This window comes from Leucoraja erinacea, unplaced genomic scaffold, assembly GCF_028641065.1.
Source record: "Leucoraja erinacea ecotype New England unplaced genomic scaffold, Leri_hhj_1 Leri_631S, whole genome shotgun sequence".
Classification (NCBI taxonomy): domain Eukaryota; kingdom Metazoa; phylum Chordata; class Chondrichthyes; order Rajiformes; family Rajidae; genus Leucoraja; species Leucoraja erinaceus.
The window spans coordinates 6,697-17,500 of NW_026576544.1; the positions used below are offsets into that span (position 1 = coordinate 6,697).

The window sequence follows — 10,804 nt, forward strand, 5'->3', positions numbered from 1 at the left end:
GCATCTCTGGAGAACATGGATTGGTGATATTTCTGGTTGGTACCGTTCATCTCCTGATCTGAGACGTGAGCGATCCATGATCCCCAGAGTTGCCACTTGACCTGGTGGCTCACGATCACAGTCTAATTTTACACAAACACGACAAAGTCAAACATCAAATATCTTCTGTTGATGGGAGGGAGGGTGAAGGAAGGGCAACGCAGCAGAGGGTGGGGGGGGGGGGGGGGGGGGGGGGGGGGGGGATTTCTCTTCTAAAATGTAGTGCTGTTCAACAGAATACATTTTTTTCCCAAACTGTCTCCATTCTCATTCCTTTCTTTACAAAACAGAAGCACTCCAGAAATCACACACAAACTGTACAAAATTAGCACGAACGCTTCAGAATTATGTGACAGGTCCACCACTGATTTTCCGGCACCCTTGGTCACGGAGTCTTTCTGGATGATTTGTGTTGCCGGACCAACAGAGGTCACTGCCTCCGAGAGGAGCCCGGGGGGGCAGAGATACCGGCACCGCAAAGTCGGCTTCGGAAGTCGGCTATGGGAACAGATCTGCCAGCTCCTGCCGGGCCGGAGTTCCAGAGCCCCGGCTGCAGGGGGCAGATTCCACCCGCTGATCGGCAGCGGAAGTCCCGATGAGGTCGAGATTGGCCGCCTCACCCGGCCTAGGCGACACATTTTCGGGGAGACTTCCAGGCGAGGGGAAGGGGGGGGGGGATTTCAAGCGCTCTCTCGTAATTTTGTCCGGATTAAAGGTGATGACGGAACTCCAATAGCCAGAATCAAAGATACTTAGAGGAGCTCCTCAAGTGTCTTTGGCCAGAATATTAGTGGTGGACATGTACCTTGTTTTTTTTATTAAGACAAAAAACCCCCCCTTCTCTTTTTACTTACATAGGTATTCAATTGCAATTAATTTACAAATGTTTTACATCTATAATATTAGAATGGTGGGAAAGACTTTTAGCCAGCTATCAAAATCCGCTAAAATGTTGAAAAACACTTGGTAATCTGAACAATATCAGACATCATCAGCAGGTAGTGAGGGAACGCTGATCTTTGCTCTCGTGAAGAACGCCATCTTCTCCCTGCAATTAACAAGGGAGACAATTGTTTAATTTGTTCATAAGTCCATAATTTCTAGGAGCAGAATTAGGACATTCGGCCCATCAAGTCTACCCCGCCATTCAATCATGGCTGATCTATCTTTAGTTTAGTTTAGAGATACAGCGTGGAAACAGGCCCTTCGGCCCAGCGGGTCCGTGCCAACCAGCGATCCCCGCATACTAACACTATCCCACGCCCACAAGGGATAATTTTACACTTATACCAAGCCGATTAACCTACAAACCCGCACGTCTTTGGAGTGTGGGAGGAAACCGAAAATCCCGAAGAAAACCCACGCAGGTCACGGGGAGAACGTACAAACTCTGTACAGACAGCACCTGTAGTCGGGGATCGAACCCGTGTCTACTGCGCTGCATTCACTGTAAGACAGCAACTCTACCACTGCGCCACCGTGACCACCGTATCTCTCCCTCTCAATCCCTTTCTCCTGCCTTCTCCCCGTAACCCCTGGCACCCGTACTAATCAAGAATCTACCTCCCTCTCTCTGCCGTAAAAATAATCCATTGACTTGGCCTCCACAGCTGTCTGTGGCAAAGAATTCCACAGATTCACCACCCTCTGAGTAAAGAAATACCTCCTCATCTTTTTCCTAAAGGAACGCCCTTTAATTCTGAGGCCCTTTGATCTCCAGTCCTAGGCTCTCCCACTAGTGGAAACATCCTCTCCCCATCCACTCCATCCGAGTTTAGATTAAAGACAAAGTGGAGTGGCACCTGAACGTGTGGACTTGCTGCAGCTCCTTGTGGCTCTGTTCACGGAGTCTGCACACCTCCTTCGATGCTTGCCTCATCATCTTCTCAGTCCTCCACTCTTTCCTCTGGTCCTCTTTGCTCTGGCCGGCCTGAGGAAATCACATTCAATGCTCAGTTCAGTTTAGTTTATTGTCGCGTGTACCGAGGCACATTGAAAAGCTTCTGTTGCGTGCTAACCAGCCAGTGGAAAGACAATACATGATTACAATAGAGTCTTACAAAGTGTGCAGATAGCAGATTAAGGGAATAACCTGAATAACGTTTAGTGCAAGATAAAGCCAGAAAGATCACACAATCACAATAATACTTTATAAGCCAAGTATGTTTTGCAACATATGAGGAATTTCATTTGCCAAGTCAGTCACAAATTCAAGTTCAAGTTACATTTATTGTCGCGTGCTCCAATTGGTACAATAGACAACAGACAATAGACAATAGGTGCAGGAGTAGGCCATTTGGCCCTTCGTGCCAGCACCACCATTCAATGTGATCATGGCTGATCATCCCCAATCAGTACCCCGTTCCTGCCTTCTCCCCATATCCCCTGACTCCGCTATCTTTAAGAACCCTATCTAGCTCTCTCTTGAAAGCATCCAGAGAACCGGCCTCCACCGCCCTCTGAGGCAGAGAATTCCACAGACTAACCCACTCTCTGTGAGAAAAAGTGTTTCCTTGTCTCCGTTCTAAATGGCTTACTCCTTATTCTTAAACTGCGGCCCCTGGTTCTGGTCTTCCCCAACATCGGGAACATGTTTCCTGCCTCTAGCGTGTCCAATGAGATTTGATACAGTGAGATTTGAGTTACCATACAGCCATATGAATAAAAGGAACACAATAGGATTTAACATGTACATCCCCACACGGCAGAATCAACATTTCTCACTGTGCCACCGCGACCTTTAATGACCTAATGCCGTAGGTCTCCAAAAAAGTTGCGGAAGTGGGACAGGACCTTAAAGGTAGTTCAAAGGTCTCCAATGAGGTCGTTGGAAGGTCAAGACCACTCTCTAGCTGGTGAGAGTAGGAGAATTTAATAGGAATCTGAAGGGCAACTATTTTTACACAAAAGGTGGTGGGTGCTTGGATCAAATTGCAAGAGGAGGTATTAGAGGCAGGCACCACCACAATGTTTAAATAAAGAGTTCCAGAGTCCAATGTCTGAAATGGGATAGAGGTGAATCGGGAAGTATCTTAGCTCACGGAAGGACGGGTTTCATGGGATATGGGCCAAACCCAGGCAGGTGGGACTAGTCGAGATGGGACATGCTGGTCAGTGTGAGCAGGTTGGGCCGAAGGGCCTGTTTCCATGCTGTATAAGTCCCTGACTCTATGGTTCTACGGTGAGAGGACGGTTCAGTTTCCTAATTCAGTCGGCCTGATGGCGCAGCGGTAGAGTTGCTGTCTGTACGGAGTTTGTACGTTCTCCCTGTGACCTGCGTGGGTTTTCTCCAGGAGCTCCAGTTTCCTCCTCCACGTACAGGTTTGTAGGTTAATTGACTTGGTATAATTGTAAATTGTACCTAGTGTCACGTTTAGACAGGTCCATGGATAGGACAGGTTTGGATGGATATTGGCCAAACGCAGGTAGGTGGGACTAGTGTAGCTCGGACAGCTTCAGAGAGCATCTCCAGAGATGCTGCCTGTCCCGCTGAGTTACTCCAGCTTTTTGTGTCTAACTGGGACATGTTATATTTAAGAGGGAGTTAGATGTGGCCCTTGTGGCTAAAGGGATCAGGGGGTATGGAGAGAAGGCAGGTACGGGATACTGAGTTGGATGATCAGCCATGATCATATTGAATGGCGGTGCAGGCTCGAAGGGCCGAATGGCCTACTCCTGCAACTATTTTCTATGTATCTATGTTGGCCGGTGAGAAAGTTGGGCTGAAGGGAGTTGTGCATCTGTGGAATTCTCTGCCTCAGAGGGTGGTGGAGGCCAATTCTCTGGATGCATTCAAGAGAGAGTTAGATAGGGCTCTTAAAGATAGCAGAGTCAAGGGTTATGGGGAGAAGGCAGGAACAAGGTACTGATTGTGGATGATCAGCCATGATCCCATTGAATGGCGGTGCTGGCCCGAAGTGCCGAATGGCCTCCTCCTGCACCTATTGTCTATTGTCTACAAAGGATAAGTTGCAATACTGATCTTAGGGCACTAGATGTTGGTATTGTTCCATGTACACATACATATTTAACATTCGTCTTTAGGAACCTGTAGTGCCATTTTACTTGGCTCATAGTCCAAGTCTCCTACTGCCACAGAAGAAGGCCAGTTCAGCCCATTGAGTCCATGTTAGCTCAAGAGACTTTTAGATAGGAATAGGAAAGTGCAGGGACTGGGGCGATATGGATCATGTACAGACAATGACTTTAGGAGATACAGCACGCAAAGCGGCTCTTCACCCATCCAGTCCGCGCCGACCAGCGATCACCCTGTACATTAGCTCTATCCCACACACTAGGGACAATTTACAGTTTGTTACCAAAGCCAATTGACCGACAAATTTGTACGTCTATAGAGTGTGGGAGGAAACCGGAGCACCTGGAGAAAACCCACATGGTCACAGGGAGAGCATGCAAACTCCATATAGACAGCACCCGAAGTCAGGATGGAACCCTGGTCGCTGTAGGTAGCAGCTCTACCACTGCGCCACCATGCCGCCCTAAGATGAGATCCGTTTGACTTGTGCATTATAATCAGCACAAACATTGTGGGCTGAAGGGCCTATTTCCTGAGCTGTTCTGTTATATATGCAGGAAGGAACTGCAGATGCTGGTTTACACCGAAGATAGACACAAAAACCTGGAGTAACTTAGCGGGTCAGGCAGTATCTCTAGAGAAAAGGAATAAAATCATAGTCAGACAGTGTGGAAACAGGCCCTTCAGCCCAACTTTCCCACACAACCAACATGCCCCGTCTACACTAGTCCCACCTGCCTGCATTTGGCCCATATCCCTCTCAACCTGCCCTATCCATGTACTTGTCTAAATGTTTCTAAAACGTTGTGCTAGTCCCTGCCTAATATGTGCCATTTCGGGGGCAAGACCCTTCATCAGTGATCTAGCTTCTATGCTAGTGTCCTTTTGTGTATACCAGTGTCCACAGTTCCTTGTTTCTCCATTCTAAGGCGGGCTACGTGTGCAGCACGGTGGCGCAGCAGCAGAGTTGCTACCTTGCAGTGCTTGTAGCACCAGCGAGCTCGGTTCGTTCCCGACCACGGGTGCTTGTCTGTACAGAGTTTGTACGTTCTGCCCGTGACCTGCGTGGGTTTTCTCCGAGATAGACAATAGACAATAGGTGCAGGAGTAGGCCATTCAGCTCTTCGAGCCAGCACCACCATTCAATGTGATCATGGCTGATCATCCCCAATCAGTACCCCGTTCCTGCCTTCTCCCCGACCGCTATTTTTAAGAGCCCTATCTAGCTCTCTCTTGAAAGCATCCAAAGAACCTGCCTCCACCGCCCTCTGAGGCAGAGAATTCCACAGACTCACCACTCTCCGTGAGAAAAAAGTGTTTCATTGTCTCCGTTCGAAATGGCTTACTCCTTATTCTTAAACTGTGGCCCCTGGTTCTGGACTCCCCAAACATCGGGAACATGTTTCCTGCCTCTAGCGTGTCCAAACCCTCTTAAATGTTTCAATGAGATACCCTCTCATCCTTCTAAACTCCAGAGTGTACAAGCCCAGCTGCTTCATTCTCTCAGCATATGACAGTCCTGCCATCCTGGGAATTAACCTTGTAAACCTACGCTGCACTACCTCAATAGCAAGAATGTCCTTCCTCAAATTAAGGGACCAAAACTGCACACAATATTCCATGTGTGGTCTCACTAGGGCCCTGTACAACTGCAGAAGGACCTCTTTGCTCCTATATTCGATTCCTCTTGTTATAAAGGTCATCTTTATAAAGGAGATCTTCGGTTTCCTCCCACACGCCACAGACGTACATGTTTGTAGGTTAACTATCTTGGTATAATTACAAATTGTCCCTAGTGTGTGTGTAAGATAGTGTGAGTGGGCGGGGATCACTGGTCGGTGCGGACTCGGTGGGCCGAAGGGCAGTGTCTCTGAAAACTAAGAACCAAAGTTCAAAGTAAACTTTATTGTCAATTCAAATAAATTGGATTGAAATTGCATTTCCCCTTACTCCAAATGTGCAAGTAATATTTATAACACAGACAGGCAAAATACCAATAAGATAGACAATATACATTATTTAAAACATTCACAGTGTGCCAGAATGTAGTAAAATTTTGAGGTATGTTATTAAGGTGCAATAATAAAGGTGCAATATAGAAAAGTGCAAATAGCATACTGCAGACATTGAGTTAAAGTTAAATGTTCATGGAATTTTCTTGAGTGTGTTGAGTAGTCTGATGGCCTGAGAGAAAAAGCTGTTTTTGAATCTGGTGGTTTTGCTCCGCATGCTGTGGTAGCGCTTGCCAGATGGTAGGAGGGTGAACAGTTTGTGTGCTGGGTGGGTGGTGTCTTTAATGATATTGGTTGCTCTCTTGCGACAGCGAGATGGGTATAAGTCCTGGATTGCAGGTTGAGGTGATCTGGTGATCTTCTCCGCTGTCCTCACCACTCTCTGTAGGGCCTTCTGGTCAGCAGCAGAGCAACTGCCATACCAGACTGAGAGACTGCTGGTAAGAATGCTCTCAATGGCACCCCTGTAAAAAGTGGTGAGGGCAGAAGGGGGGGAGGTCAGCTCTCCTCATCCGTCAAAGGAAGTGGAGGCGTTGCTGTGCCTTCTTGACTAGGGAGATGGTGTTGATGGACCATGTCTGATTATCTGTGATGCGCACTCTCAGGAACTCGGTGCTTTTCACAGACTCCACTGCACTGTAATTGATGGTGACTAAATGCATACTAAATGCATACCTGTTTTTCTGCTTGTTTCAGCAGCTTCTGGAACCTTCCGTCCTCCACCGCCCAGGCGGGGAGCCGGGTCTCTCCCTTCGCTTTCACCTCCTCCAACCGGGCCTTCAGCTCCCTGAGGCGCCGGAGTTCATCGTTGAGCCGGCACTGCCGCGTCAGTGAGGCTTGGAGATCCAGCTCCAAGTCCAGGGAAGTGTGAACCGGAGGCTCAGCCATCCTTCTCACCAGTGGCTGGCATAGAGGCTGTGGCACAGCAGCACAGTAGCGTCAAGCAAAGTAGTAGCCATTTAGCTCAACTCAGTACGTTATAACTATACCCAGTCACCTGTTATTTGTTATGTCGTTATTTGTTTAAATAGAAACATAGAAACATAGAAATTAGGTGCAGGAGTAGGCCATTCAGCCCTTCGAGCCTGCACCGCCATTCAATATGATCATGGCTGATCATCCAACTCAGTATCCCGTACCTGCCTTCTCTCCATACCCCCTGATCCCCTTAGCCACAAGGGCCACATCTAACTCCCTCTTCAATATAGCTGCTATAGCTTTATAACAAATGTTGTTATTTGTTTAAGAAGGAACTGCAGATGCTGGAAAATCGAAGGTAGACAAAAGTGCTGGAGAAACATCTATGGAGGGAAGGAAATAGGCAACGTTTCGGGCCGAAACCCTTCTTGTATCAGGTGGTGGCGTGACTCACTGTTGCAGCGGCCCCTACAGCCTGTCTGCCTTTTTAAAATTTTTAATCTAGTTAAATGTTGTTAAATGTATTTTGTAATAGTGTTTTTGACTGTGTATATGTTGGGGGGGGGGGGGGGGGGGGGGGGGGGGGGGGGGGGGGGGGGGGGGGAGGGGGAAACTTTGTAAAAATCCCTTCCCTGTACGGGAGACCCGACCTTTTTCCTGTCGGGTCTCCGTTGTCGTTGGGGCCTAGCACCGGGGAGCGGCCTCCAGCCTGGGGAGCGGTGGTGACTCTGGAGCTCGGAGGCTCCAGCTGCAGCTGCAGGTCCGGTGGACTGGGACATCGGGAGCTCGCGGGTCCGGGTGTGGAGACCGCCTTCCGGAGCTCCCGCAACGCGACTTCTCCAGCCCGTGTTGCGGGGTTGGAACGACCCGGAGCGGGGCCGTACATCGCCCGGCGCGGGTTCATGGCCGTGGGACATTCCAGCGCCCGCCGGGGGCTCCAACTTCGTGACATTTAGACCAGGAACGGGGCCGTACATCGCCCCGCGCGGCCTAAAAATGGCCGTGGGACTTATCATCGCCCGCCTGGGGCTTCGACATCGGGAGGAAAATGAGAACAGGGGAGAGAAAAGACTTTGCCTTCCATCACAGTGGGTACACTGTGATGGATGTTTTTGTAAATTGAATTGTGTGTATGTCTGTAGGAAATTGTCTTTGCTTGTATGGCTGTGGAAACAGAGTTTCGTTTGAGCCTCATTGAGGTTCAAATGACATGTAATAAATATTGATTGTCTACCTTCGATTCTCCAGCATCTGCAGTTCCTTCTTGAACTATTAATTAAGAGACTGTGTTTTGAAGATTTAGCTTTGGACGGCTTTGAATGTCTCGTGGACAGCTCATGAATGCATATCAAAATGATCTCCTTACCCCCATCTTCAATCAGTGGCTAGAGGAAAGATTCCTTGAACGATACACTAATCTGCCACTACAAGCAATGCATCTCAGATGAGAGTCTCCCCCTTTTCCCCATCCCTTTCCACCTTAGCAGGTACTATAAGTGAGTAAGTAAGTTTACTGGCCAAGTATTCACATACAAGGAGGTTACACAGAAAAGCTGGAGAAACTCAGCGGGTGCAGCAGCATCTATGGAGCGAAGGAAATAGGCAACGTTTCGGGCCGAAACCCTTCTTCAGACGCTGCTGCACCCTTCGCTGAGTTTCTCCAGCTTTTCTGTGTAACCTTCGATTCTCCAGCATCCGCAGTTCCCTCTTAAACACTTCACATACAAGGAATTTGCCTTGGTGCTCTGCCCACAAGTAACAAGATAACATACAGTGACAGTTACAAGTGACTCAGAAAACACTAAACATGAATAATAATAAAACATTATACAAAATACCATCAAAACGATTAAACTGGAACTATCACAACATTTCAGCAGGTACTATCACAATATTTTAAGAATAAGGGGTCGGCCATTTAGGACTGAGATGAGGAAAAACATTTTCACCCAGAAAGTTGTGAACCTGTGGAATTCTCCGCCACAGAAGGCAGTGGAGGCCAATTCACTGGATGTTTTCAAGAGAGTTAGATTTAAGAGAATCAAGGGATATGGGGAAAACACAAGAACGGGGTACTGATTGCGGATGATCAGCCATGATCATATTGAATGGCGGTGCTGGCTCGAAGGGCCAAATGGCTTACTCCTGCACTATTTTCTATGTTTCAATGTAACATTTATGCAGGGACTATCACACTGTTTAAGCAAGTACTATTGCAATGTTTATGAACCATTATAATATCATGTGATAGGAGCAGAATTAGGCCATTCAGCCCATCAGGTCTGCTCCACCATTTAATCATGGCTGATCTCTCTCCCTCCTAAACCCATTCTCCTGCCTTCTCCCCATAACCCCTGACACCCGTACTAACCCAAGCAATCGTTCCAGGTGCGACAGAGGTTCACCTGCACCTCCTCCAACCTCATCTATTGCATCCGCTGCTCTAGATGTCAGCAGATCTATATCGGTGAGACCAAGCGGAGGTTGGGCGATCGTTTCGCCGAACACCTCAGCTCGGTCCGCAATAACCAAGCTGATTCTCCCTGTGGCTCAACACTTCAACTCCCCCTCCCACTCCGTCTCCGACCTCTCTGTCCTGGGCCTCCTCCACGGCCAGAGTGAGCAACACCGGAAATTGGAGGAACAGCACCTCATATTCCGTTTGGGGAGTCTGCATCCTGGTGGCATGAACATTGAATTCTCACAATTCTGTTAGCCCTTGCTGTCTCCTCCCCTTCCCAGCTCAACCCTCGGGCTGTCTCCTCCCTTTCCCACCTCAGCCCTCGGGCTCCTCCTCCTCCTTTCTCCTTTCTTCTCCCGCCTCCCCCCACCCCCTATCAGTCTGAAGAAGGGTTTTGGCCCGAAACGTTGCCTATCTCCTTCGCTCCATTGATGCTGCTGCACCCGCTGAGTTTCTCCAGAATTTTTGTCTACCTTCTAATCAACGATCTATCTATCTGTGCTTTAAAAAAACACAATGACTTGGCCTCCACAGATTTACCACCCTCTGGCTAAAGAAATTCCTCCTCATCACCATTCTAAAAGTATGTCCTTTTATTCTGATGGGCGAGGACATATGTTCAAGGTGTGGGAGGAAAGATTTAATAGGATCCTGAGGGGTAATTTTTTTACACAGAGAGTTTATCTCTTTTTCACACAGAGAGTTCTCTGCCTCAGAGGGTGGTGGAGGCCGGTTCTCTGGATACTTTAAAGAGAGAGATAGGTAGGGCTCTTAAAGATAGCGGAGTCAGGGGATATGGGGAGAAGACAGGAACGGGGTACTGATTGGGGATGATCAGCCATGATCACATTGAATGTCAGTGCTGGCTCGAAGGGCCGAATGGCCTACTCCTGCATCTATTGTCTATTTTCTACACAAAGTGTGGTGCGTGTATGGAACGAGCTGCCAGAGGAGGTAGTTGAGGCAGGGGCTATCATATCGTTTGTCGAGACATTTAGTCAGGAACAGACGGATAAGATATATTTAGAGGGATATGGACCAAACGCATTCATGTTTAAGAAGGAACTGCAGATGCTGGAAAATCGAAGGTAGACAAAAGAAGGCAGTTTGAAGAAGGGTTTCAACCCAAAATGTTGCCTATTTTCTTCGCTCCATAGATGCTGCTGCACCCGCTGAGTTTTTCTCCAGCACTTTTGTCTACCTTGGACCAAATGCAGGCAGGTGGGACTATTGTAGATTGGACATGTTGGCTGGTGTGGGCAAGATGGGCAGAAGTGCCTGTTTCCACACTGTATCACTCTATGACTATGTTCTTTTATATACTGCACGTTTGTTGTT

The 10,804-nt window shown here is 48.1% G+C and overlaps 1 protein-coding gene across 1 annotated transcript in view; it reads right to left on the minus strand.

Moving 5' to 3' along the window:
- Positions 1-236: 236 nt before the first annotated feature.
- LOC129694343 (protein WWC2-like) overlaps positions 237-10,804 on the minus strand; it is a gene marked incomplete at its 5' end in the record, with an annotated part of 76,192 nt that continues 65,624 nt past the window's right edge. The window contains 3 exon segments of the mRNA XM_055631047.1: positions 237-1,087; positions 1,842-1,969; positions 6,763-7,002. Coding sequence (XP_055487022.1) covers positions 1,021-1,087; positions 1,842-1,969; positions 6,763-7,002 — 435 coding nt within the window.